The 25,442-nt window shown below is 43.2% G+C and overlaps 2 protein-coding genes across 19 annotated transcripts in view; one reads left to right on the top strand and one right to left on the bottom strand.

Annotated features, from left to right (window-relative positions):
- Positions 1-16,308, bottom strand: part of ZNF664 (zinc finger protein 664) — a 283,496-nt gene extending 267,188 nt beyond the window's left edge. For 7 of the 11 annotated variants that reach the window (XM_078337650.1, XM_078337653.1, XM_078337649.1 and 4 more), the window contains exons 1-2: positions 15,349-16,308; positions 14,295-14,430 (exon numbers count right to left, since the gene is read on the bottom strand). In XM_078337650.1, coding sequence (XP_078193776.1) covers positions 15,532-16,308 — 777 coding nt within the window. In that variant the 3' untranslated portion in view covers positions 14,295-14,430; positions 15,349-15,531. Of the gene's footprint in view, positions 1-14,294; positions 14,431-14,799; positions 14,898-14,974; positions 15,101-15,348 lie in introns of those variants that run through there. The other 4 variants (XR_013522210.1, XM_035258108.3, XM_035258107.3 and 1 more) reach the window with 4 other exon arrangements.
- Positions 15,312-25,442, top strand: part of CCDC92 (coiled-coil domain containing 92) — a 33,569-nt gene continuing 23,438 nt past the window's right edge. For 4 of the 8 annotated variants that reach the window (XM_035258102.3, XM_078337646.1, XM_035258101.3 and 1 more), the window contains exon 1: positions 15,312-15,454. The gene's annotated coding sequence lies outside the window, so the exon portion shown is untranslated. Of the gene's footprint in view, positions 15,455-15,567; positions 15,789-16,233; positions 16,396-25,442 lie in introns of those variants that run through there. The other 4 variants (XM_035258103.3, XM_078337647.1, XM_078337644.1 and 1 more) reach the window with 2 other exon arrangements.

Below are 25,442 nucleotides of genomic sequence, written 5' to 3'. Positions count from 1 at the left end.
TATGTGAAACGCATGTGGTTAGAATGATCCAATTTGCTGATACCTACTTGAAGTTGCTATATCATTTGCAGCAGAAATCACTAACATTAGAAACAGAGTCCTGTAAACTACGCTGAGTGGCTCTGTCAGAGACTGAATAAAGCAGGAAGAAAATGGAAAAATAAAAATGCTTTCAAGACATTTAGTTATTTTAGTTTCTCTGTGGGAATAAAGGTTCGACTTAGAATGAAAGCTGTTAGCGGGATAGTATTTTAAAGGGCAGGAATACATTTGGAGGAATTTCAAATGGTCTTAACATTGGGCCAGGTTTTTTCTCCGTTACTGAACTATACATGCCAATCATGGTGCCTGCTAGCCTACAAATCCAACTAATGGGAACTGCCTCAGCTTTAAGGGTAGGTCCAGGCAGCCATGGGCCACATGACCACTTCTGAGACCAAGTACAGACATCTGACCCAAGAGCTTAACTCTGACCTATAATGTGGCTTGGAACAACAATAAAAGCAAAACAAAGTCAGATTCCCTCTCTCTCAAGAATCTAAGCAATACTGAGAGAATGAGGTTATTAGCTGTGAGAGATGAAGTTGAGAGGTTATGATCTACAAAATGACTGCAGAGGTCATGAGATCACAGCAAACCAAAATCATGAGGAAGTAGAATCGATAAGCAAGGAGGAGCTAAAAGGTTAGAAAAGACATACAGACATGGGAAAAACAAGCCAGATGGCAGCAAGAGGAGAAAGATACAAAGAAATGGGCGATGCCGTGAGAAACCCCACTGTCCGAGGGAAAGACTGTGGCTTGTCTCTGGACTAAGTTCCTCATGGCTCTGATGCACACGCATCCTCCAGCATAGCCCCTTATGCAGAAAGTGATCTGAATGTATTGCTGTTCTTTGTAACAAAAAATCCCTAACTAAAACACTTCCTTCAACTCCTGCTTAGGATGAAGTTTTCCCAGGAGGTGGTGCCTCAGTGCCACAAACAAACAGATTCCAGGCAAGTCCACACCCCCGCCCCACCAGACATGCCTAGACATACCCAAGGTCCACTTCCTAGCAGAACAGGAATGTCTTATCTTTAGGCATATAGGCACAGCCCCTAAGACTCATGAGCATCTCAAGGACCTATGTAAATGTTTCAGATCTGAAAAAAAATTACTGGATGCTAAACATGAAAAGAAAATTGCGAAATTAAAATTAATAAACGTTAAATGTCCAGAACCAATCAAAGCTTAACTCATAAGGTTTTGTACAAGCTAATTTTATGTGGGATATGGGTGAATTGTTGTTTGATATGACATAGTAAAGGCCTCCAAAGGTTAAAATGGCTTAAGGCCTTCACACCAGTTCCACGCAGTGGATGTGTTTGGGTCTAAGCTGGAACCTGCCATTTGACCCTCTGGATAAGTATATACTTAAACAGCATGCCTAGCCCCTCAAAGTGAGCAGTCTGTCTAAAGTGAGATGTCAAAGACCACCTCCCAGATTTAAACAGTTATTTTACCAATTCTAATATTAGAAATGTTACCTTTTCTTAATGAAATATTTTAAATAAGTGAAGCCAAATAACTACTATTAGCCACACTATTAGTTTTACCAAGAAGTTTTTTAATGTCATTTATGATAGCAAATGGACTCACAGATTTAAAGGATTTAACATTTGACATGTGTCAGAATAGTAAATAAAAAATCAGCCACATTTACTCTCTCCCACAAGGACTCCCTCAAATGTCATGAACAGAATGAGACAGTTTCCTCCTTTCAGTCAGACCCTCAATCTGAGAAAACTAGAAAGTGGCACAAAAGTTACACAAAACTTAGATCTTATATTCTGCGATGATGTTAAAAAGAAAAAAGCAAATATAATCCTTTCTAGTTATTGTTGATTACAGCTCTAATTTCATATGCACAGATAAGCGCCATGTGTTCTCTGGAGCCATCCCCTGAATAAGAAAAGTGACTCTTCTCACTTTCACCGCTTAGCTCCTCCACAGCACCTACAACACCTTGTGTGTGTGCCCCTACTCATCATTATGCACCCCCACCGCCACTACAAAACTGCTCTCCAAGTCGAATCTGGGGGCCATTCCTCCCACTTCACCCTCACTCCTAGTCTAGTCTCCTCGGCTCCCAGTTCCCTGCACATTCTCACTTCTCTTCCAGCCTTGCTGAGTGTGCCTAAGTATAAGGGTCCTCCATACAGTATGTCCTGTCTCCACTTTTTAGCTCAACTACCTGCTTGGCTAAAATGATGACCATTTCCATGATGATGATGCCACATTTTCTTATTACAGTCTTGCCTTATTACCTGTATCTCCAACTGCCTACTACAATTATTTCCCCATCATCCCATGATAAACTGAGTATCACTACTTTGCCAAACTCAAAATCCCTATCAAAGGCAACTTCCTTCAACAAATCTCCAGGGAGAAGAACTTTAAAACCAACTCTCTCCCCCTCCCAGGCTGCCACACCCTTTCACCTGTTTTCTTTCTGTGCTTGCTTCTTCTCTTCAGCATTTAAACACAATGCAGAAGCATCGTGTACCTCTACCTTAAGTAAAAACAGCATTTAATCCCAGGCCTTCTCTCACAGCCCTGTCTCCCTGGCCCCATCCTCCATTTCCCTATCCAGATTTCTTAAAGACTGATTTCTCCGGATTTCTATTGCTTCACTTCCCATTCAAGCCTCAATCCAACACCATACCACTGAGGTTCCTCTCACTGGCGGCTTTGTCTTAGCCAATCCAAGCGCATTTTTTGTTCTTTATCCCACTAGACACTACTGGCCATACTCCCTTGGCTCCTTCTGTGACCCTACGGCCTCTATGTTCTACACTCACTGCATAAACCCGGTTTTATCAGTCAGTGGGGCAAGCTCCTGTAAACACTAGTACATTCCCATGGGTTCCATCTCCCCAACAGTTTCAACCATCTCGCCCACTGGTTCTCAACTCTGACAGTGAAAGAAAACTCTTGCTAGGAGTCCACGTTTCAACTGTTCCAGTTGAACAAGGCCTCCAGAGGGCACTCAAACACCTGCTCAGAACCCTCAGCTCTCACACTAAGGTCTTAGGACTTGAAATCAATGTCACAATGGATTACTACCTCTAGTTGCCAAGCATCATAAACATGCATGCAACCTGCTTTGTACAGGTTCTCTGATCCTAACTGTGAGTCTGAAGGCTTACCACAAGGTCCTAGTCCTATCACAATGTAAAGTTATAGAATTAGAAGTAATTTATTGAATATTGGTTAACCGAGAAACTTGACATGTTTTCTAGCTAACGCCAAGTACTTTGAATCAATGAAATATTCTTAATACCCATCAGGCTCAATCCTAAATATATTTGAACTACACATCCAAAAGTGATTTTGAAAGCCAGAGGGACACACAGAATTTACCCTGCAGAAGAAAAATGGCTCCAATTATTTCTATGAACTGTTGTATTGATAACCTAAGTGGCAGAGTTCATCGTCTTTGGGACAGAGGTCTGCTCTGGCTACAAAAGCTTCCTCACAAGCTCTGTCACAATACCATAGAACACACTGCAAAATCAGATGTGGAAATAAGCTATGATTATTTTATGAACTTTCAGGGGTATGAAAAATAAATGAGTTCTAGAATAGCTTTACTGAATTTCTTATAATGTATCAGGTGACACAAGAGACACTGCATATTCCAGAGTTAGAATAAAGGTATAGAAATGTTTTACTGTTAAAAAGCAATAAATTATATTTTTTAAAATTACACTTTGAATGCTTCTGCTACATCTTCAAAATTAAATTGCATTTTTAAAAAATTCTCGTCTTCTAGTTTCTTACAAATGAGTAACAATAGTCATTGGTTCCACCGTGTGACTCCCTCACATGGAGTAGCATGGCACAACTTTCTTTTTCTTTCTCTTTCTTTCTCTCTTTCTCTCTTTCTGAGACAGAGCATCCATCTGTCACCCAGGCTGGAGAACAGGAGCATGATCATGGTGCACTACAGCCCCTACTTCCAGTGATCCTCCCACCTCGGCCTCTTAAGTAGCTGGAACCACAGGTGTGTGCCACCATGCCTGGCTAATTTTTCTATTTTTGGTAGAGACCGGGTTCTGCCATGGTTGCCCAGGCTGGTCTCAAACTCCCAGCCTCAAGAAATCTGCCTGCCTTGGCCTTTCAAAATGCTGGGGTTATAGCCATGAGCCACTAGGCCCAGCTGACACAACTTTAAACCTGGGTTGAAAGACTTCAATTTGCTAAATCTAAGATTCACTCCTGATCCCTTTATCACATCTTTAGGCCATTTAAAACTATTGCATTATTGAAACTTCGTAACTTCCAGGACGTCTCTCCTGATTGACCTCATCTGCACTCCCTTTCTCGTCAGTCCACCAGGCTCACACTAAGTGAATCTGATCCTGTAAGCCCAAAACAGTAAAACCAATACAGTGAGCGTTGAATCCAAGCTAAGCCAATCAGATTGTCTTTCTGGAAAATGAGGATTTGGGAAGTGGTAAGTGAAAAGACTGGGCCTGTGATGTAAGCTGGCAGAAGTTATAGTTTCAGGATGGCCTTCCACAGTGAGCACCCGGGGTCACATGTGTTACAGACTGCTGAGAGAAAGAAGGGGTTAGGGGGAGGGCAGGCACACGGAGAAGGATAGGGCAGACACACAGTGAGCAGAAGCCAGGGAGATAAAGGCAGAGAGCACAGCCACACAGACTGCTGCCAACTTCCAGAGACCAGGCCCCAACCTCTGATGAAGACATCCCCCTTCCTCTCTTGTGGGTAACACCCCCCCAACCATAGGCACCGAGGAAGGAGAACTGTGCAGACCCCAGGCACAATTAGTGCCTGAAGTATAACTCAATGCTTACCTATATCTACCTTACATATATATAATTATACTTAGTCCCATATCATCTTTCTATATAATCATATGGGTATTGTAGTTGGAGCTGTACTGACACATTTAGTGCTGATTTATATAATCCTTCCATATAACCATATAGTAGTTTGTAGTAGGAGGAATGCCTAGAGCAGTCACAGAACAGAAGCAGTGCATGGAAAAACAGCCAGACCAGGACAAGAACCAAAGACCCAGAGAGTGGCATCCCCGCCTGAAAGGGTATATGCTGTATGGCAGGCTTGGAACAAGAGCTTCTCCTCCTGATAAAGAAACTGCAGTACCTTGCATCCAGTTCCTGTAGAAAGTAGGCCTCAGGTCTGAGATCCGGCAAATAACTGAGGGAGAAGAACCCCTCTGGTGTGACCAGTCACGGAGGCTGTACACCCTGTCAGTCTTTTGTCGCTTCTGTGCTAGCTCAAATCATCCTCCCACAAGTATCTTAAGAGAAGAGCACAAGTCTGTCAGCTCCCACTGCATTGGATTACAGTATCCTTCTGTTAGAAATCCTTTGAAGTCTCCAGCCCCCAGATTAGAAGTGTTGCACATGACACCTGTTGCACATGGCTTACCTCCTTGCCTCGGTGACCTAATGCGGGTGGATCCCTTTTCTGTACATGACCCTCTACTGTGCACAGCACAGCCCGCTACTGTGCACGGCCCACCTCTCTGACCAGGTGACATAATGGGGTGGCCCCCTTACTTGAGATTCACATGATTATGTATGCCCTATCACTAAGCCTACAGATGATGACCTCACTTACAATCCTTCCCTCTGCCTGTACCTAATAAATATGGACGCTTCTGTGCGTTTGGGGCCTCGCCTGTCTCTGCTCACAGGTGGCATGGCCCCCTGAGTCCAGATGCTACTCAACAGTTCTTCAGTGTCCTGCCTCTTTATTCCTCAGATCCCGCACCTCAGCATAGCATAAGGACACCCCACAATCTGTGGGGCCCAACAGCCCTACACTATCTAATGACTTCTGTTACCTAGGCAGACACTTACTCTGCTACCTTTTCCCCACTTATCCTTTAAGATACCCATGCTCCAGCTCTGCCTTGAGCATCTTCTCTCTGCCAATCCCAGCCATGTGGCAAGGACACTGAATGATGCCCAAATCTCTAGTCATACTACTAACAGCCAGGTGGGCACTCACACATGGATGAAAGAGCACCACTCTGCCTATTTCCTGGCCTGCGCCTATCTGGAAGGGACCAGTTTACCAAGATAAGAGAAATTACTCCAAGAAGTCAGGTGTACTCTTAACAACAGGCTGACTGACAAAATGACCACTAATGTCCAGAGAAAGTTCCACCACCCACTCATAGAGGCAGAGTCTAGCCCAATGAACCCCAAAGACAATCATGGTATTACCTGAAGTCAGAGTCATGCAGTCTTAAATAATTCTATATGAAAAACATCAAATGTCCAGCTATGCAGACAGATAGGCCCCAATTTACAGATGTATGACTACATTGCAAGAAAAACTTGCCATGTAGAAATATTTATTTTAATGCCACAGCTATGTATTTTATCTGGTCATTCTTACAGCAAAGCATACATGTGTATTGTAAAACTATTCTTTGTAAATCCTCCTCACAAAGAACCCACATATCCTTGTTAAGACCTTTAAACTCAAGCATGTCCAAAACTGAATCAGTCACCTCCTCACCAAAGCCTACCATATTCCTGTCTTGTTTTCTATTGCTTATAAGAGAATACCTGAAAAACGGGATAATTTATAAAGAAATTTATCTCTTAGAGTTATGGAGGCAGAGAAAGCCCAGGTCAAGGGGCCACATCTGGTGACAGCCCTCCTGCTGGTAGGGACTCTCCAAAGAGCCCTGAGCTGGCACAGGGCATCACACGATGAGGGGGCTAAGCGTGTTAACATGCTGCCTCAGGTCTCTCTTCATCTTTTTATAAAGCCCCCAGGTTCCCTCCCATGACAACCCATTAATCCATTAATCTATGAATGGCTCTGCCCTCATGAGCCAAACCTCTGAAGGTCCCACCTCTAAACAGTGCGATATTGGGGATTAAGTTTCAACATGAGTTTTGAAGGGGACAAATATTTAAAACACAGCCAATTCCCAACTATAGTAAATGGGTCCACTCTCCCCTCAACTGCCCAAGCCAGAAACCTGGATATCGACTCCCCCACATCACAAAAAGTCTAGCCACTCTCTTCCAAATATCTCCGGAAACTCTCCACTCTCTACCTGCATTGTCTCACCTTAACTCCGGCCACCACCTTCTTCCCTGGAATATTAAAAAAGCCTCCAGTCTTGCTTCCCTCTAATCCATTATCTACTCTAATATAACCTTTCTAAAATGCAAAATGGATTGTTCTTACCCTACTCACAATTTTTCAATGGGTCCCAATCAATTTCAGTGTAATTTCCAAATTCATATGGTCTTTAACCAAAAAAGAGTGCACATGTCTACTGCCATGTAGCTATCAAGTCCCAGGTATAATATACTTTGTTAAATCAAATGTTTCATCATAAATGTAATACAGGTACATGTAATCTTGGTAAACATAAAAGATTATTTGAATCACCCAACATCCTACTGAAGTCCACAATTCTTAAGATTTCCATCTAATTTCTTCTACATATTTCTGCCATTCATAGGTCTTACTGGAAGGCTGCTGGGACTTCTGTTTGGGCGTTTTAATCGTATCATGTATACAACTTTGGATCCTGATTTCCTTCCACTTAACAGTATCATAAGCATTTTAATATATTTTTTTCACAAACATTTTTAATAGCAGTGTTATTTGGCACTAAATATATGATACAGGGGATGTATTGTAACCATTCTGCAAACTGTGCCTGTAAACATAATTCTACAATATACATCTTTTGTGCAGAAAGCTTTTCTCTGTATTTAAAAATATTCTTTGGTGGTTCCTAGACAGTTGCTATGTCAAGAAATATGAATAATTTTAAGACTCTTGATACATGTGGCCAATATAACACAAGAGTATGCCATTTTTACCACATCCATTTAGGTACTAGGTACTATGTTTTTGTCTAAATTTAGACCTTTATGAAATTGGTGAGAAATTGTAAGAAGTAAATGCCTACTGTTAAAAAAAAAAAAAAATTAAAGCAATGCAAACACGTGATGTGAAAAAAGTCTCTCCAATGCAAACACATGATGTGAAAAAAGTCTCTCCAATGCAAACACATGATGTGAAAAAAGTCTCTCCTAGGCTTTCCCCAAAAAGTAATCAGAATTAAACATTTTCCATGTATTGCAGTATTTTTCTAATTCTTATTCACTGTGTGTGTGTGTGTGTGTGTGTGTGTGTGCGCGCGCACGCGCGCAAATGCACCCCCTTCATTATTCTGTTTTGTAGCTTACAAAAAATGAAATTAAGCTTGCTTTTTCAGCTCAATAGTATATTCTAGACATCCATACAGGCTATGTCAGTACGCACAAATCTACCTCTCTCTATATAAACTAACAGGCTAGACACAGTGGCTCACACCTATAATCCCAACACTTTGGGAGTCCAAGGCAGGAGGATCAGGAGGCCAAGCCGGGAGGATCACTTCAGGACAGGAGTTCAAGACTGGCCAGAGTAATGTGGTGAGACTCTGTCTCTACAAAAAATTTTAAAAATCAGCCAGGTAGTGGTGTACGTATGTGGTCCCAGCTACCTAGGAGGCTGAAGCAGGAGTATCACTTAAGCTCAGGAGGTTGAGGCTACAGTGAACCACATTCTGTACCACTGGAATCCAGCCTACACAACAGAGCAAGACCCCGCCTCAAACAAAACAAAATAAACCCCATGATAAACAAAACAATACTTGATATTCCACAGTACACAGGTAACAAAATGTATTATCTTCCATTTCTCCTCGTTATCAGTGATGCTGCAATAAACGTCGTTCATATCAACATATGTCCTCCTATGAGAATAGAAGATTCCTGGAAGTGTAGATGCTAGATCAACACATACTTTTATTTTGATAAAATTCTGCCAAAATTGCCATCTAAAAGGTTGGAACAATTTTATGTCCCAACAATGTATTAGGTGCCTCTTTTACATCACTGGATAGCTTTTTAATTTTTGCCTGATCCCCCTCTTCCCCACAAAAAAAAAAAAAAAATCTAGCTTTTAAATTTCCAATCTCCTAAACACAATGAGGTTGAATTTCCTCTTCACTGTGTGAACACTTTTCTCTCTCTGAGAACCATTCTTAGCCTCAATTCATTACCTAAGTTGTCAATTCTATTTATTCTTTATACATGCTATAGGTTTCTTCTCAGCCTGTCACCCTGAAATGTTTTTTGTCACAAATTTCAATTGTGCTTACAGTCAAATTTATCAACCCTTTCATTATGATTTTAGGTCTTGGTTTACCTACAACACATTATTTCCAGTGTATCCTTCTACACAACCAATTCTCTATTTCCTTCTAATACTTTGAGTCTTTTTTTCCATCTCAAAGTCATTTTGAATGTGATGAAGTAGGATCTTTCTTTCCAAATAAAGAGCCATTTATCCCTATACAACATAATGAATTATAATTTGCCAACTGTTACAAAATACCAACTTTATCATATGCTAAATTCCTATATAAAAATGAGTCTGTTATACTGGATTCCACTTTGCTCCAGGCATCAATCTGTCTATTCTTGTGCTCACCATTTATATTACTGCAACATTACAGTATGCTTTGACTTCTGATATAGCAAATTCCACATTACTACTTAGCCATTAACAACATTTGTTGGCCGGGCATGGTGGCTCATGCCTGTAATCCCAGCACTTTGAGAGGGTTAGGCAGGCAGATCACCTGAGCTAGGGAGTTCAAGACCAGCCTGAGCAACATGGTGAAACCCCATCTCTACTAAAAATACAAAATTAGCCAGGCATGGTGGCACATGGCTGTAATCCCAGCTACTTGGGAGGCCAAGGCAGGAGAATCACTTGAACCTGGGAGGTGGAGGTTGCAGTGAGCTGAGATCGCACCATTGCACTCCAGCCTGGGCAATAACAGTGAAAACTCCACCTCAAGAAAAAAAAAATCGTTGGCCATTCTAGAAGATTTACTCCTACAAGAGTTTTAGAAGTGATTTATCAAGTGTTCAAAAATAATTCCCACTGAGATTTCAATTGTAATTACATTGAAATCATAGTTTAATTTGGAGAATTGGAGTTCAATTTAGATTGGCGCAGTCTTTACAATGATGCCTTCTCTCTAGGAACAAGTCTGCCCATTTATTTAGGTTAGCTTTTAAATCATTTAGGTAAAAGTTTTTACTATTCTTCATAAAGCTTTGGTACATTTATGTCTTACTTGTAAATATTTTCTAGTTCTGCTGCTATTCAGAACAGAATCTAACTTTACTGTATAGTAACCACTAGTTATTTGATAGGTGAATTTACACAGCTTTTCCAATGTTTCACAAGTTATATTTCCATCCAGTGAACTGTTTATTCACATCCTATAACCACCCGTGTGTGAATCTTATTTTCATCAATTTGCATGAGTTACATATTGAAAATACTAATCCTTAGCTTATCATTTGCCACAAATATTTTCCCACTTTATGGTTCAGACTTTTTTCCCTTCTCTTTCTAAAGAATAATTTTTATGTAGTCTAATACACTAATTTTTAATGATTATTTTCTCCACTGTTTCTAACAGCACCAGTTACTTAGATGTGAGTTCCCTGCAGGTGCCCGGGCTTATCTCTTACTCTCATAACACCTGCGAAGTGGGGATTATTTTCCTCACTTAAAATACTCCAGTTTTAGATACATCTGAATCTAAAGCATGTGCTCTATCCACCTCAGCATGTAAAACTCCTCTTTCCAAATGTTTAACATTTACTACCATTTTCTTTAGATTCAGGGGCATTTGTGATTTTGTTATTAGTTACTACATTTCCATATAAAAAAGTTTATTTCTGGGGTTCTGAATAAGTACGGATATTTTACAGCCAGAATGATACTGTTTTAATGAATGTGGCTCTATGTTTGTCTTATCTCATTACTCATAATTATTCTGCCAAGTTCACCCCAAAGTAAACATATCCATAACATGCAGATATGACAGATATGGCCTCTCTTTCCATTTAAGGTACCCCTTCAGACCTTTCACGATACTTTATGGTCTCCTCCATAGAGCGCACACTTGACTCTATAAGGTTGGGGTTTTATATGGTTCACTTGTTTGGCAGCAATGTGGTCAGAGCCAGTTTCTTTTCCGGGGTTTTTTTTTTTTCTTTTTGCCATGGTAGGTTATTTCTGGAATTCAGAAAGCTATTGATTTTATACATACACTAGTACATGGTCACTTCATCAATTTTTTGCCTAATAATTTTTGTTATTGTTTTCCTAGTCAATAGCATCTATAAATATTTCCCTTCTTTTCATTTTGGAGTCTCACTTCACTCCAACCTCATGTATTACTGCTTTATCGAAACATAAAAACCTTGTTAAATAATGTCCCAGTTTTTAATTTGACTCACTGACACTTTTAAGTATAGTGCAGACAACTAGTTTAACATTTATGTGTACTTTTTGCATACAAACTACTTATTGCAACTTTTATTTATCCCCATCTTTTAAAAATAAGAAACCAGGCGTTTTTTATTTTTTTTTTTTTTAAATCAAACACTGATTTGACCTTAGTATACTTGGTGAAGTCAATGTGAATTCCACAGGAAAGCCCACATCTTTTCCAGACAGCCCTCTGAGATGGCTTACCTGGTCTCCCCACTTCAACTCTCCACCCCCAGCACGCCCCCACATTTTGCATGCAGCAACTAGAGTGGCTGTTTAAAGATACAAATCTGATTATGTAACTCCTCTTAGTAAAACCCAACCAGTATCATGGTTTCCCATTTCACCTGGGATAAAATACAACCACTTTTACCTGGCCTACAAGACCCTACCTGATCTGGCCCCTGGCCTAGCCACTCTTGCCCTTCACCTCCACAGTCTATCCATAGTCATTCTTTCAGTTCCTGGAATGGGCAAAGCTTTTCCCCCTTTGAGTCTTTCCCACATGCTGTTCCTCTGCCTGGAAAATTATTCCCCACTTCCCTCCACACTAACACCTACTCATTCTTCAAATCTCAGCTTAAATCTCATTTTTACAGAAAAGCCTTTCCTAGGCCCCTTCTCTCGACTCTAAAATTTGGTCTCCCCTTTTTTATACTCCCTCAGAGCTGCTTAACTTCCACAGCAGATATCATTGTTTGTGATCATACGTGTAGTTCTGTGATTGTGTTTAAATTCTGATCCCCTCCCCCTCACAGATTCTGTGCTTCAGGAAAACAAGAACAAGTTGATTTTGCTGTCCACCCTACATATGGCCAGTGTACATATGTACATATGTATCTCACATGTATCTGAAAGAAAAATACTTACAGAGCCCCTAATCACATCTTGTACACTTACAACTTTACCATCACATCATTCAGTCATTCATTACTTAAATGATTAAAGTATAAAATCTCAATATTAAAACTCTTTCTTACACAGCCTACAAATTTAGTAACAATCCCTTTTCTCTGAAGGACATAAAAGATAATCTGAATCTGCTGCTATCACAGAAAAATACATGTACAACTTACAACTCTAGGAAATAAGCATAAATATTACAGTGAGGGCATTGTTTTGTCTAGTGTTCAGTTTGCTGATATGTTTATTCACAGTCAACTAACTTATATGCCTTATTTTTCAAGGCATGTAAAAGCATTAGCGGCTGGGCACAGTGGCTCATGCCTGTAAACCCAACACTTTAGGAGGACTGCTTGAGGCCAGGAGTTTAAGACCAGTTGGGGCAAGATAGTAAGACCCTGTCTTTACAAAAATAAAATAAATCAGCCAGGTGTGGTGGCACACGGCTGTAGTCTGTCCTAACTACCAGGGAGGCTGAGGCAGGAGGATCATTTGAACCCAGGAGTCCGAGGCTGCAGTGAACTAGGAATATGCTACTGCACTCCAGCCTGGGCAACAGAAAGAGATCCATTTTCGTTCTCTCTCTTTTTTTTTAAAGAAGAAGAGAAAGAAGAAAAGAAAGCCCTAGGTAAAAATCCTTTGTAAAATATTGTTAAGAAGTCCAACGTATTGTCAGGAGTTAATAAAAATTAATTTAAAAATCACAAATTAAAAGGCATTCAAAGTTGACTATCTCTAGGGCTCTATGAAATATAAATGTTATTTCAAATAATTTTGGGATCACAAAGGCTAATAAAACCAATCTTTATATACTACTTTACACTCAAAAAAAGCATATGCATTGTATCACTGAACTTTATGCAGTAGGCAGAGCAGGCCATTTACAGAAAAGAAAACTAAGGCTTGGTGTGATTCAATGTCCTCCCCAAGGTCACACAACTTGTAATTGGTAAGAGTCAGAACTACCATAGGGGAAGGGTGGTTGCTCCCACCTGTAAATTTCTTGACCAAAAGAGAACTCCATCATAAATGCCTAGTCTGTATAATTAGTGTACATCTGTGCTCCTACCACCGAAATTTCATCTCACCAGAGAACCACTACCAGCGAAAAAGCTGTTTTAAAGTTAAGACTTAAACTGCTATCAATTTGGGAAATGGCTGAACCACGGTATATTGAAACTATGGAACGTGATGCAGTTGTGACAAACGAGTTGAAGCATTATATGCTAAAATTGAAAGTTAGGCTACAACAGTCCTTGTTAAATGAGTCAAAAATGATGTAAGAATACACACGTAAAAGTATTCCAAAAGATCTAGAAGGATACACGCCACACACAACACACAACAGTCGGCATCCCAGGAGACAGAGGGACAGCCAAAGACAAAATGCCATCTCTATGATACGCTGTTTTTTACAAAGAAAATGTACTGTTCTGCTCGTTTAAAATTAATTTTTAAATTTTAAATTAACCTGTGGGTTGAACAAGGTCAATTTCCTGCTCTTAAAAAAAACCGTGCATCTACAAAGGAAATAGGGGCCCTCGCTAAAGAAGACAAAATGCCCAAAAACCGTTTTATCCTGTGAAAACAATAAACTGTGTAAATTTCAGAAAACGTTCCTTTAAGAAGGCAATAGCTCGGCGATCTTTTCTCAGTATCGGGCCTCCTTTGTTGCAGTAAGACAGCCCATAAACCAACCAGCAACCAGAACAGTTCGGAGCAGGCTCCCGGGGAGATTTAGTTGTTAGAGTTCGACAAGAAAGGTTTCACAAAGGAGCTGAGTTCTGGGGAAAGCGAGAGGTGATTTGGAGAGATGGGTCCGGGTGGGAAAATGTCTGGGAGGGGGTATGCGGAGTTCCTCAGAAGCCGGGGACAGTGAGAAAACTGCCGTGGTGTCCTGGAAGGGGTGAGAATGCCCGCGGAGGTGGGAGTCGAGAGGGAAGCGGGCAGCGCCGGCAGCCAGTTTACCTGGGTGAGAATCCGGCCCTTGTTGTGGTCAAACAATGGAGGCGTCCGGCGGCAGCAGCCTTCTGCGCTGGGTGCGCGAGGGGTTCCTCATCACCTGGGCGGGATGCTCGCCTCCTCTGCCCGGACGCAGGGCGCCCTGAAAAACACACAGCACCCCATGCAGCGGCTCCTCCGCAGCCGCCCGCTCCCCGGTCCCCCGGCGCAGCCATGACCGCCTCTCCCGGGACCCGCTTGGAAGGGCTCCAAGGCGCGGCTCCACCGGCGACGAGGGCGGCCGCGCTCCCCCTTCCCTCTGCTCCAACAATGGAGCCGGGCTCGGGAGTCCGGCTCCCGCGGGGCCTCGCCCGGCCTCGCCCTGCCTGCTGCCCAGCCCTTGCTCGTGCCGGCCGCCATCTGCGCCCCCCGGCCCTGCTCCCCCGCACTGCGGGCCCGCGGCCGCCCGCCAGAGGCCCGAGGGGCGGCTTCTCGGCCCGGAGTCCGCCCGGCTGCGTGAAGACGCTCTGACCTTCCCCGCCATCCCCAAGGGCCGGGCCAGCCCAAGGCCCATCCTCCGGCATGGGTTGTTTTTCTTTTCTTTAACCCACTCCACCTCCTTCCCACCCCCAGCCCACTCCCCGGCCCCCGGCCCCCGCCTCCCTCCAGGAAAGAAAGAGACTGCGGCCTGGCCGCTGAGAACTCACTCCAAGTGAGGGGAGTCGGCGCCCCAGGCCGCGGGCGCCGCGCACCCACCTCCCTTTTCACAGGGACACCTCACAGGTGCGCCTCCGAGCCGCGCGCGCGCGCGCTCCGCACACCCAGACGCCTCCGGGGGACAGCGCGCGTGCGCACGCACGAGGCCGGGGAGCCCCGGGGGAGCGGGGGCCGTACGCATGCGCGCCTCCCGGCCCGCGCCCCCACTCCCCGCCTCCGCCCCCGCCCCCGCTTCCCAGCCCTGGCCCTGCCCGGCCACCCCGCACCCCCGCGCCCGGCGCGCGCGCTCCCGCTCGCCTCCCTCGCTCCTCCCCGCGCGCTCGCCCCGGCCGCGTTTCCCAGGGCAACCGCAGTGCCGCCGCACCTGAGCTGTGCGCCTGCGTCCCGCTGGCCGGACCCTCCCTTCCCCTCGGCCCTCGCCCCCGCCTCGCACAGCCGGGGGGAAGGGGGGCGCCGCTCCACCTCGCCAAGTGAGTATCAACCCGGCCACCCCCGCCCCGCCCGGCCGACACAGACCAGCCGCCGCGCCGGCGCCTCGCCCGCCGGGTCAGCGGGGCCAGGCCTCGCCGCCGGCCCCGCTCCCAGGGTGCACCGCGGCGAGCGCTCGGGTGGGACCGTGTGAGATGCGCGGGGCGGGCGGCGCCCACTGACCTCCGTCGGCGGCCCGGCCGGGGCAGCGCCCGAGCCCAGCCAGCCCCGCCCGCCGTGCCCCGCCCATGGGCAGCCAGCTCCCGCCGCCGCCCGCCGGGAAGACCCAACCGAGCGGGACAGCCGCCTGAAGGAGCGCAACGGCGGCGCCCGCAGGTGAGGCGGAGCCCGGGGTGTGTCGAGTCCGGCCCCGCTCACCTGGCGGCGCCGGAAGGGCCGGGAGGGGACGGGAGTTCGTGGCGAGGACTTTAAAAACCCTCCCCCCCCGGTAGACGGGGGACGGGGTCCTCCCGCCCCATCCCCGGGGCTCGGGAGCCACGCTAGCTCTGCGGGGGGCAGGGCTGGTCCCGGGCGAAGGCAACTTGGGGGACGCGGAGTAGTGGGGGAGAGGGCCCCTGAGGCGCGGCAACCCCCGCGTCCGCCCCCTCGGGGTCCGCCGGCCCCTTTTGGGGAGGGGGCGCCCCGGCCCACGCTTCCGTCCAGGGTGCGGACGAGCAGCGGCGCGCGCCCACACCAGTGTCAAGGGGGGAGGAGAGGCCGGCCCCGGGGCGCTCCTGGCAGCCCCGGGGTGGGATCGCAGGGCGAGGGATCCGCATTGCAGGTGCACCAGGAGCGCCCGGGGCCTAGCCCGGCTTTGTCTGGGATGCTGTGGGGAGGAGGCCGCCTGAATCCACATCGCCTTTCTAAATGCATGTAACCACCCGGGGGACCTTAGAGACCCTCACTGACAAGTTGTATCGCCTCCTGTCCTGGTAGCCTCTCCGTAAGTACCCCGCCTGCCAGCCCCTTCCTGAAGCTTTCGTGCGGCTTTAGTTTACTCTAAATAACGATTTGCCGGTGATTCGTGAAACGGAGCTGAATGCACAAATGCAGCAGAGCCCCAGGCTTGGCTACTGGGCTGCCGTCTGCCGCTGCCAGTGAGTTTCTCTGACTTAGGTTTTCGTGCTAACCTGTATTGTTTCGTTTCAAGCTTTGATTTTTTAGCAGCACGATCTAGTCCACTAAGGCGGCCTGAGAGAAAACGTAACAGGGCTCTGTAGCTTAGGTTGCAGTAGTTGGTTTTATAACAAAATACAAGCTACCACACTGTAATACTTTAATATTTACGCATTTCCAGAAAACTGTAAGAGAATTAAAGCTAGGATTGCCGTTTTAAAACTTTCACGTTTGAAAATTTTTAAAAGGCATTGGGATTGATCAAATGATTTTTTTGGGTGGGGAGCACAGTCAAGTATTCCCATGCATTTTCTCGCCATTGCATTGTAAGGAAAAAGATGCTAACGTTTAAAGTGCCTTTTACCTCCAAAGATGTTTTGAAATGTATGTAATTATTTTGGATGAACTGTTTGGAAGCGGGCTTTAAAACTCGTGATTGTATATTCGGGTATGCGTACCTAAATATACACACCACTGAAAACCCTTAAAATAGTTTTGTTACCTCTCTGCATTATATTCTGATTACTCAGTAGTTTTAGTTTAGGTACATTTAAAATCTAAAGTACAGGACAATTATTTGTGTCAGATTTTTACTGTAACACTTTTAAATACATCAGTCTAACAAATAGGTTTTTTGGACGTTAGATATTTTTATTAACTTTTTTTTAAAAAGCGAATCATTCATTTGGGTTTATAATTCTTTCTTCTGCCATGTTGGATAAATCGATCTCAACATAATTACCTAACTGGTAGGATGCCTTTGCAACAATCCTAACGTTAATACAGTGTTGATGCTTTTAAGAAATACTTATATTAAAAAGCATTTTCTCGTATTTCTGACGAGAAAAGACATGGAACTTTTTCCTTCTATCTGGAACAAGGTCAGCCATAAATAGTTTCTAATACATAGTGGGCACATGTTTGTTAACTAAGATTAATTATATCTACTGAATTGACTGAATTCCATATCTGTCAAAGGCAGTGACTAGGTGACTTTGTATCTTCACACACCAATGTTGCAGTAAATGTTTGAGTCATATTGAGGTTTCAGCCTGGTTAGGTTGGTGTTAACTTAATAACACCAATTTTCACAACTTCAGCTCTGTTTTAACCTGCAGAAGGATTTGGGCAGGGAAGTGGCTGTGTCCTCTTGTTTTCAAATATTTGAAGGTCTGTTATGCAGCAAGGGATTTCATTTATTTTGAGTAATTATTGAGTACGGAAAAACAGATTTCACTTCTATGTAAGGCAAAAGTTGTTTATGATGAGAATTTCTAGTGGTGGAAAGAAGGGGCTGCTCCTTCCATAGGGGCTTTCGGGATCAGCTGGTTCCCCACTTGGCGTGAATGGCTGCTAAGAGGTATCACAGCGGTATGGGAGGGTCTTTCTAAGAGGGACTCCTGGGTATTCCGATGGCAACTATATCGTGGACTTCCGTACTTCCCTTTTAGCGCTGTGTTTTGTTTTTTGTTTTCTCATGCTGGCTTCTACAGTTGTGGACATAGCAACATCCCCAGACACCTGCATGAACCCTGGGAAGACTTTAGTAGGTTTTGAAGACCCACCTGGTATCAAAGATGATTCTTAGTCCTGCTTTGCATTTGTATGGCGCATTACAGGGAATAAAACACCCTCAAATTTAATGTGTTGTTTTAAAAGACTCTTTTTAATGATGTATGATTTGTATTTCTTTCTTTAACTTTTATTTTCTACAGTAGACATTGAATCAAGAGGAAAATTGCCCAAGCAGAAAAGTCTTTTTTTAAAGCTCTTTTTTTAAAATGGGATGATGCCAGCAGGTTGTGAAGGTGAATCGTTCTTTTACTTAGCTGAAAACATTTTTTTAAAAGATACTAAATAAGAGATGATTCTTGTGCTTGCTCTGCATTTTAGTTTGTTTATTTCATTACTCAAACATGACTCAAGTTTCACAGCAAAAAGTCCAGTCATATCCACCTACATTAAGTTGCACTGGAGGTTTTTTTCAGTATGTCTGCATGGTTTTTAAAATATGCTGGCAGCTGAAGGTAAAACAAAGCCAAGAAGTAGAATTACAGTGAGCTGAACGAAAAGCTTAGGGGAATTGGAGCTTTGTGTTTGAAGAAGAAAAAGATACACCTTATTTGTATGAAACCAATCTTGAGAATGATGGTTTTGTCAACAAGGGCAGCAATGATTTATCTATTGTAACAGAGATTCAGCTACTGAGTGTCAATCTAATACATGTACTAAGTGGGTCAGTGAGGTTGGGACTCTAGTCTGTGACTAAGAAGCAGAGCAGAGTTTCCTGTGAACACCGAAGTGTCCAATACAGGAGGACTGAAATGCAGCAAGACAGTAATGAGGTCAATTGAGTAAGGTCTGACCTCTCCAGTTTAGGAAGAAGAGAAAAAAAAATCAGAATTAACGTCTACATAGACTTACTTTTTAAACATCTTTTAAAATAGTTACTCTCTTGTTCTTTAGCAGATGAGTTTGTTTCATGCTTTTGTGTCTCTTACCCATTAGCTGACTTTGGTGTGATAAGTGACAATGACTCCTCAAACTTTGAACACGGAGTGTACCATTTATGCTGTATACATGAAGCGAAAAGTTAAGAATATCAAGCTTTTCTGGCCAAACAAGAAATAAAATAAAACCTTAAAAGTATTTGTTTTTTTTTTTTTTTTTTTCAGGAAAAAAAAATTACAGATACTACTTAAATATTATCACCAGGACAACAAATTACCAAATAAGGCAACCAGTTAGAAAGCAGCATTTTAGAGGTTAAAGGTTGCATTTTAAAGCCTTTAACCATGACTTCTGAAAGGATTACACAAACATCTTAAAAGACCTCTTTGTTAATCAGAAAACAGTTTATATTTACATGCAAATTTCCACACTGGAGAGCAGACTAAGGTGAATCCTTTCATGATTATTCCCAATTTACTGCTTTATCAGAAAGAACTTTAGGAAGCAAGAAATGTCTACTCTTACTGTGAAGGAGTAGGTTTTCTCCTTCTTTCTGAAATTCTTTATTCTAGCTGAATTCTCAGACTGAGCAGTGAACTTCCATTGGTTAGCACCATATAGAGCAAGCCTGATAAAGCTGCTTACAATAAGGGGGAAAATGACAGAAGAAAACTTAATAAAACATGGCCCATAATGCTCTGCTTCTACAAATTCTCTCATTGTTGCCTCTTTGGCAACACTTAAGATATTAAAGTTAGGTCTCATAAGATCCATCATCATTTGCACTTCAGATTTCCTTTCCAAACTATTTCTAAATGCGTCCTGTGCCCTTCTCATATACTACGCAGGTAAGAGAGTTTCTTTTTTCTTTTTTTAGACGGACTTTCGCTCTTGTTACCCAGGCTGGAGTGCAGTGGCACAGTCTCGGCTCACCGCATCCTCTGCCTCCTGGGTTCAGGCAATTCTCCTGCCTCAGCCTCCTGAGTAGCTGGGATTACAGGCACGCGCCACCGTGCCCAGCTAATTCTTTGTATTTTTAGTAGAGATGGGGGTTTCACCATGTTGACCAGGATGGTCTGGATCTGTTGACCTGATCCACCCACCTCGGCCTCCCAAAGTGCTGGGATTATCGCGCCCGGCCAAGAGGGTTTATGAGAAGTGGTTAAAGCCCATTTTCTTATGTAACATTGTGTAAGCAGTAAGCTATATCTAAATTGTAATTCCCAGTATTATTACAATATATGTTTCTTAAAGTTGCACATTTTTGTAGCATGATACTTTCGTATAATAGAGGACACATAAAAATACTGGGTTCCCAAGAGAAAGTTCCGTCTCTGTCATAGCGTAAGTATCTTAGGATCTCCTAATTTTTCTAATGATAAATGAAGGTAAGAGGTTAGGCTCATGCCATACCCCAAACATTGAAGGAGGCTTTTTGTAACTCCTTTCTCTCCAGCTATCACACACATCAACCCAGATGAAAGGCACTGCTAGTGTTTCTGCCTCGGTAGCTAGTAACACGGGAGAGCAGCTGTACTTTTAAAACATAGCCAGGTCTTGCACATTGATAAGAAAGATGGAGAAAGGTTGGAGTTTTTGGCTCAGTTTTGTGTTCCCATAGATAAGAACATAGCAGAAGTTACTAGGTCTGGCCTGTCAGTTTTCAAGGAAGGTCAGTATTTGATACTGAATCGTCTTTTGCTTGGGTCCCTATGACCAGACCAGAAAGTTCTAGTGAAATAGAGCAGCAGCTTTCTGGCATTAAGGTAATTGCTCATTGATGTGTCCTGTTTTCTGCAGGGTTGGAGGATATGTAATCCTCAGCCTCTGCAATGTGATAGATTCCAAGTGAGGAATTCTTTTCCATCAATACAGTGGTCAAGTCAGTTTTTGACAGGTCTACTGGTACCATAGGCTGTGGTATCAGGACCCAGTTCAGAGATGAACAAACCCAAACCGTATTGTTTGAGGGCAAAGGCAGGTTTTTAGGGGAGAGACAAAATTAGGAACAAATAAAGCCAGAAGTGAGACCTTGGAGACAGGTTGAGAGCTGTCCATTTGGAGGTGTTCTTGTATCTCGTCCCTAGTTGCAGGATGGAACTCAGAGATTGGGTGACCAATGGCTAATTCTAGAACACTCCACTGAATGTTACTCATTAGCAGACTGTGGTTAGAGCAGAGAGCCTTTCTAAGTAGTCTCAGGATGCCAGTGGGACCTGCCTGTGCAGTGACCATCTTGAGTCTGAAGTGTAAGTGGAAAGCAGCAGATTAGCCATTCCTATGCTTGAGTTTAATTGAAGTCGTCAAGTAGTTGGGCCAGCATGTTCCTACAGAAGAAACTGGAAGTCCTCAGCACGTTAGTAGCCAGCAGAACTGTGGAATCCCTTGCAGGAAGGTTGAAGTGATGTTTGGACTGCTGAACTGCGGAGTGAACCTGGGAATAGCGTGTACTGACTGACACCTTCACCAGAGCTTTCTATCGGTGTGCAAGACTCAGCTATTCCTCAGAACACAGCCTCCTCTCACATGGAATCTTCTACGATTGGGGGTGGAACCAGAAACCTTGGAAGCCTACTCAGTTTTTTAGGTGAAGATCCCAGATTTTTGTTTGTCACAACTCTCATGTTTACATTTGTAGGTAGGGAATACAGCCACTTCAGTCCAGTTTCTGAAAATTCCTGGCTAGGTTATTCTTCACAGTTCCATTTGGACATTTTACCACCTCTTCTGATTGTGGACCAGACAGTGAAGGCATTGATGAATGTGTAGGCCATTACAGCTTTATTTATAATCTGATCTAGAAATTACGGACTCCTATTATAAATAGACACACTTAATGTACCAAATCTGGAAATAAAATATGTCAGAAGTCTTTTTGACAGTCACTGTGTCAGCCTTTGCATGCATCTTCCACACCCAGTGAAATTACTAAAGCATTCACATGAAAACCCATTTTTCTCATTTGAATAAAATCAATCTGAATATGCTTACTGATTCCCGCCCTGCCACCCCCCCATAGATAAGCTGCTCTCTTTGTTTCATGGCTGCTTCCCACAACATGAATGGACATATGGGACAACTCTCACATTGCTGATGAGCTACCCTGGAAGATTGGAACATGCTACTCATCTGACTTTCCCTGGCATCCCTTCCTGTTGGTGTGTACCAGGCCATGGGACACAGGAGCGAGATGAATTCATTAAATACTTTGGAGCTACCGAGGGGCTCTCTGAAACCCTGTCAAGTCTTCAGAGTCCCTTTTACAATGTGGGGCCTGATCTGGGACAGGGACAGTGTGGGAAAGAGCCGCCATCAGGGACTGTTCAGTTTGAGAAAGATGACTGACCATAGGTAACCTTAACCGTGTTATTCACAAAAGGAAGTATATTTCCAAAACAGCCCAACGTGGGTTACATGAGGGCCATGAGAAATGTAAGCTCCTCCAAGACCGTACAGCCCTCACTGTTTTCACAGTTGTCCATAGTCAAGAGAGTCAGGAAAAAGAGTGAGAAAGAAAAGCAGGACTTCATACTTCAGTGAGCGCGATGAGCTTTGACTTCTGAACAGAATATACAGAGGTAAAGTTGAATAAAGATTCTTCTTTATTGAGAAGAGATAGCATACCAAAGACCAATTTACTTTTCCGTGGGTGACTAGTCCTGTCTCCTCAATTATACACAAGTGTTAATTGATTCACCTCACTATACCTTGATGTACACCTACATACACGGAGCTGTTCCAAACAGTGTATTTAATTTGCAGTATATTTAGCAATTTAAAAGTGTAGTGTTTAAATGTTAGCAAGCATATCAGGTGTCCTAATCATCATTGATGGTAAATACATCAATCGATTTACCATCATAATTTGAGCTTTAAGAACAAGTATTGAAAGCTGAGGTGGGTGGATCACGAGGTCAAGAGATTGAGACCATCCAGGCCAATATGGTGAAAACCCATTTCTACTAAAAAATTAGCTGGGCATGGTGGTGCACACCTGTAGTTCCAGCTACTTGGGAGGCTGAGGCAGGAGAATTGCTTGAACCCGGGAGGCGGAGGTTGCAGTGAGCTGAGATCGCACCACTGCACTCCAGCCTGGCACCTGGTGACACAGTGTCTCAAAAAAAAAAAAAAAAAAAAAAAGTATTCAAAAGAAGACCTAGCAGCTCTACCTGGGGATTGTCAGGTGACAAGGGATGTTTTTTCCATTTGAATTTCAATTTCTTTATTAGTGTTTAGGTAAATATAAATTATTAACTAATTGCCTCACTATTCTGCTAGTCCAAAGGGAATTAGGGACTTTAGAAAACAAAATTTCATTTAAAAATAATGCAATTGTTGTTTTAAATTGTCAGAGAAATGTGGCCTCTTAAAACATTACTCAGCTAATGGAAGTAGAGTAACTCTTGGTTGTCATAATATGTAATATTGTCTGAGATTTTTAAAAAGCAGTTTATAAAGATACTAGTTTCTTATGTTACAGTGCCCCTTATTTTGTATACTCATGTTTAGATTCACCTACTCTGAAATCATGGTGTTAGGTAGTGATTGATTATTCTGTAAGGTAAGTGTCAAGAATTTAGTATGTTCCATTTAATTTAGCCTTTGTGAAAAAATTCTACTTTTTGTATGAATTCATATGTGTAGGGTTGCCTGTGCCCCACTCCTGCTCCCAAATATTAGCTCCACAGAGGCAGAATTTTTCTCTCTTTTATTTGGTGGTGTGTTTTCCACAGTGCCTGGCTCAAAGATGCTTCCCTTATAGAAAGAATGAACTGTAATACTTCATATCACCTCCCCCATGTGGAAGACGTAACCTTCTCTTATACCCCAAATTCACAAAAATAGATGTGAAAGGATTTGCTTTAAAAGTACTAAGAACTTGAGTAATTTCTTTTATGTAGTCTTCCATGTTATATGAGAATAGCCTCGTTAATACAGATACTTTAAAAAATAACTTTTCAGTTTGTACCTGTTATCTCTCAACTTTATTTTTAAACTGCTTTTATAACCTGAGCAACTGTTTATACTTTGAAAGAGACCTTTTCCAAGTAGAAACCCATTTCAAGATTTACCAGCTCAGTATGAATTATTTTAACTTCTCCAGTATATTTGTGCAAATTACAAAGTTCAAATTACGGCTCTTGTAAACAGGGTTTCCTGGTCACCATGGAGCCTGTACTTTCATTTCTCCCAGCCTGGAAAGCTTTCTTAAAGTGCTAGTATATATAAAATATTAGGAGTTCTGACATGATTTGATAAATTTATTGGGAGTCTTTAAAATCCTCGTAAGGTTTACATATTTAGTAAAGTCCTTAAAAACAAAACTCTTTGCACTGTAGAATTTTTTTTTTTTTTCTTCTCAAGACAGAGTCTTGCTCTGTTGCCCAGGCTGGAGTGCACTGGTGTAATCTTTGGTTTACTGCAGCCTCCACCTCCTGGCTCAAGTGATTCTCCTGCCTCAGCCTCCCAAGTAGCTGGGATTACAGGTATGCACCACCATGCCCAGCTAATTTTTTGTATTTTTGGTACAGACAGGATTTCACCTTGTTGGCCAGGCTGGTCTTGAACTCCTGACCTCGTGATCGCCCGCCTCGGCGTCTCAAAGTACTGGATTACAGGCATGAGCCACTGTGCCTGGCCTGATGAAATATTAAAGCCTTTAAACATCAAAGTTTCCTAGAGATTTCCTGCCTGTCTTAGATAATAGTATTCCTGTGGAAACTGCACAGCTAGGTCAGCTTCAGTGTGTTCACTTAATTTCTGTATAAATACTCAGCTTTATAACCGTAATACTGGAGTCCCTGTTGTGTTCCAGAATTGTCTCGCACTCACCCTCTTCTCAGGTCACTTTAGCGTTCATACAAGAAAAGCAAAATCTCACATTATCAAAAATGGGAAGAAAATTATTACATTTTTAGGCAATTTAGAGTTTAATTTGCAGTCCTTTTTCTTCCAAGCAAAAGAAAGCAAGGAAATGCCGATCTGGTGTTCCAGTCATTTTAGCTAAACAGGTAAAGTAGGGCCTTTCTGCACTCCTGCCTCACTGTGTGAGAGATACAAGGAAGAAACTTAAATAGGCTCCTATTGCTCTCTCACCGGCTGGCTGCCTTTTCCTCCAGGGTTAGCAGCTCTCTGGTACAGAAGGATGCTGCATGTGGCGAGAGCTTGCCCTCCCGAGAGCGCCATATGCCCGAGATTACTAGCCATCCCAGAAACTTAGAGCAGGAGAAACCTCAAGTGCAAAGGAGAGAAAAGGCCTACCTCAAATTAGGTTGACCCTAACCCTGGGGATTTCTCACCCAAAACACTTTTGACTTTTGGGGCCAGATCATCCTTGCTATGGGGCTGTCCTCTGCATTCTGGGCTGTTTAGCAGCATCCCTGGCCCTCCCCACTAGATGCTGGTAGCACCCATGCACACACT

The sequence above is a fragment of the Callithrix jacchus genome, chromosome 9 (assembly GCF_049354715.1).
Source record: "Callithrix jacchus isolate 240 chromosome 9, calJac240_pri, whole genome shotgun sequence".
In the NCBI taxonomy this organism is placed as follows: domain Eukaryota; kingdom Metazoa; phylum Chordata; class Mammalia; order Primates; family Cebidae; genus Callithrix; species Callithrix jacchus.
This window is presented reverse-complemented; position numbering and strand designations above follow the sequence as displayed.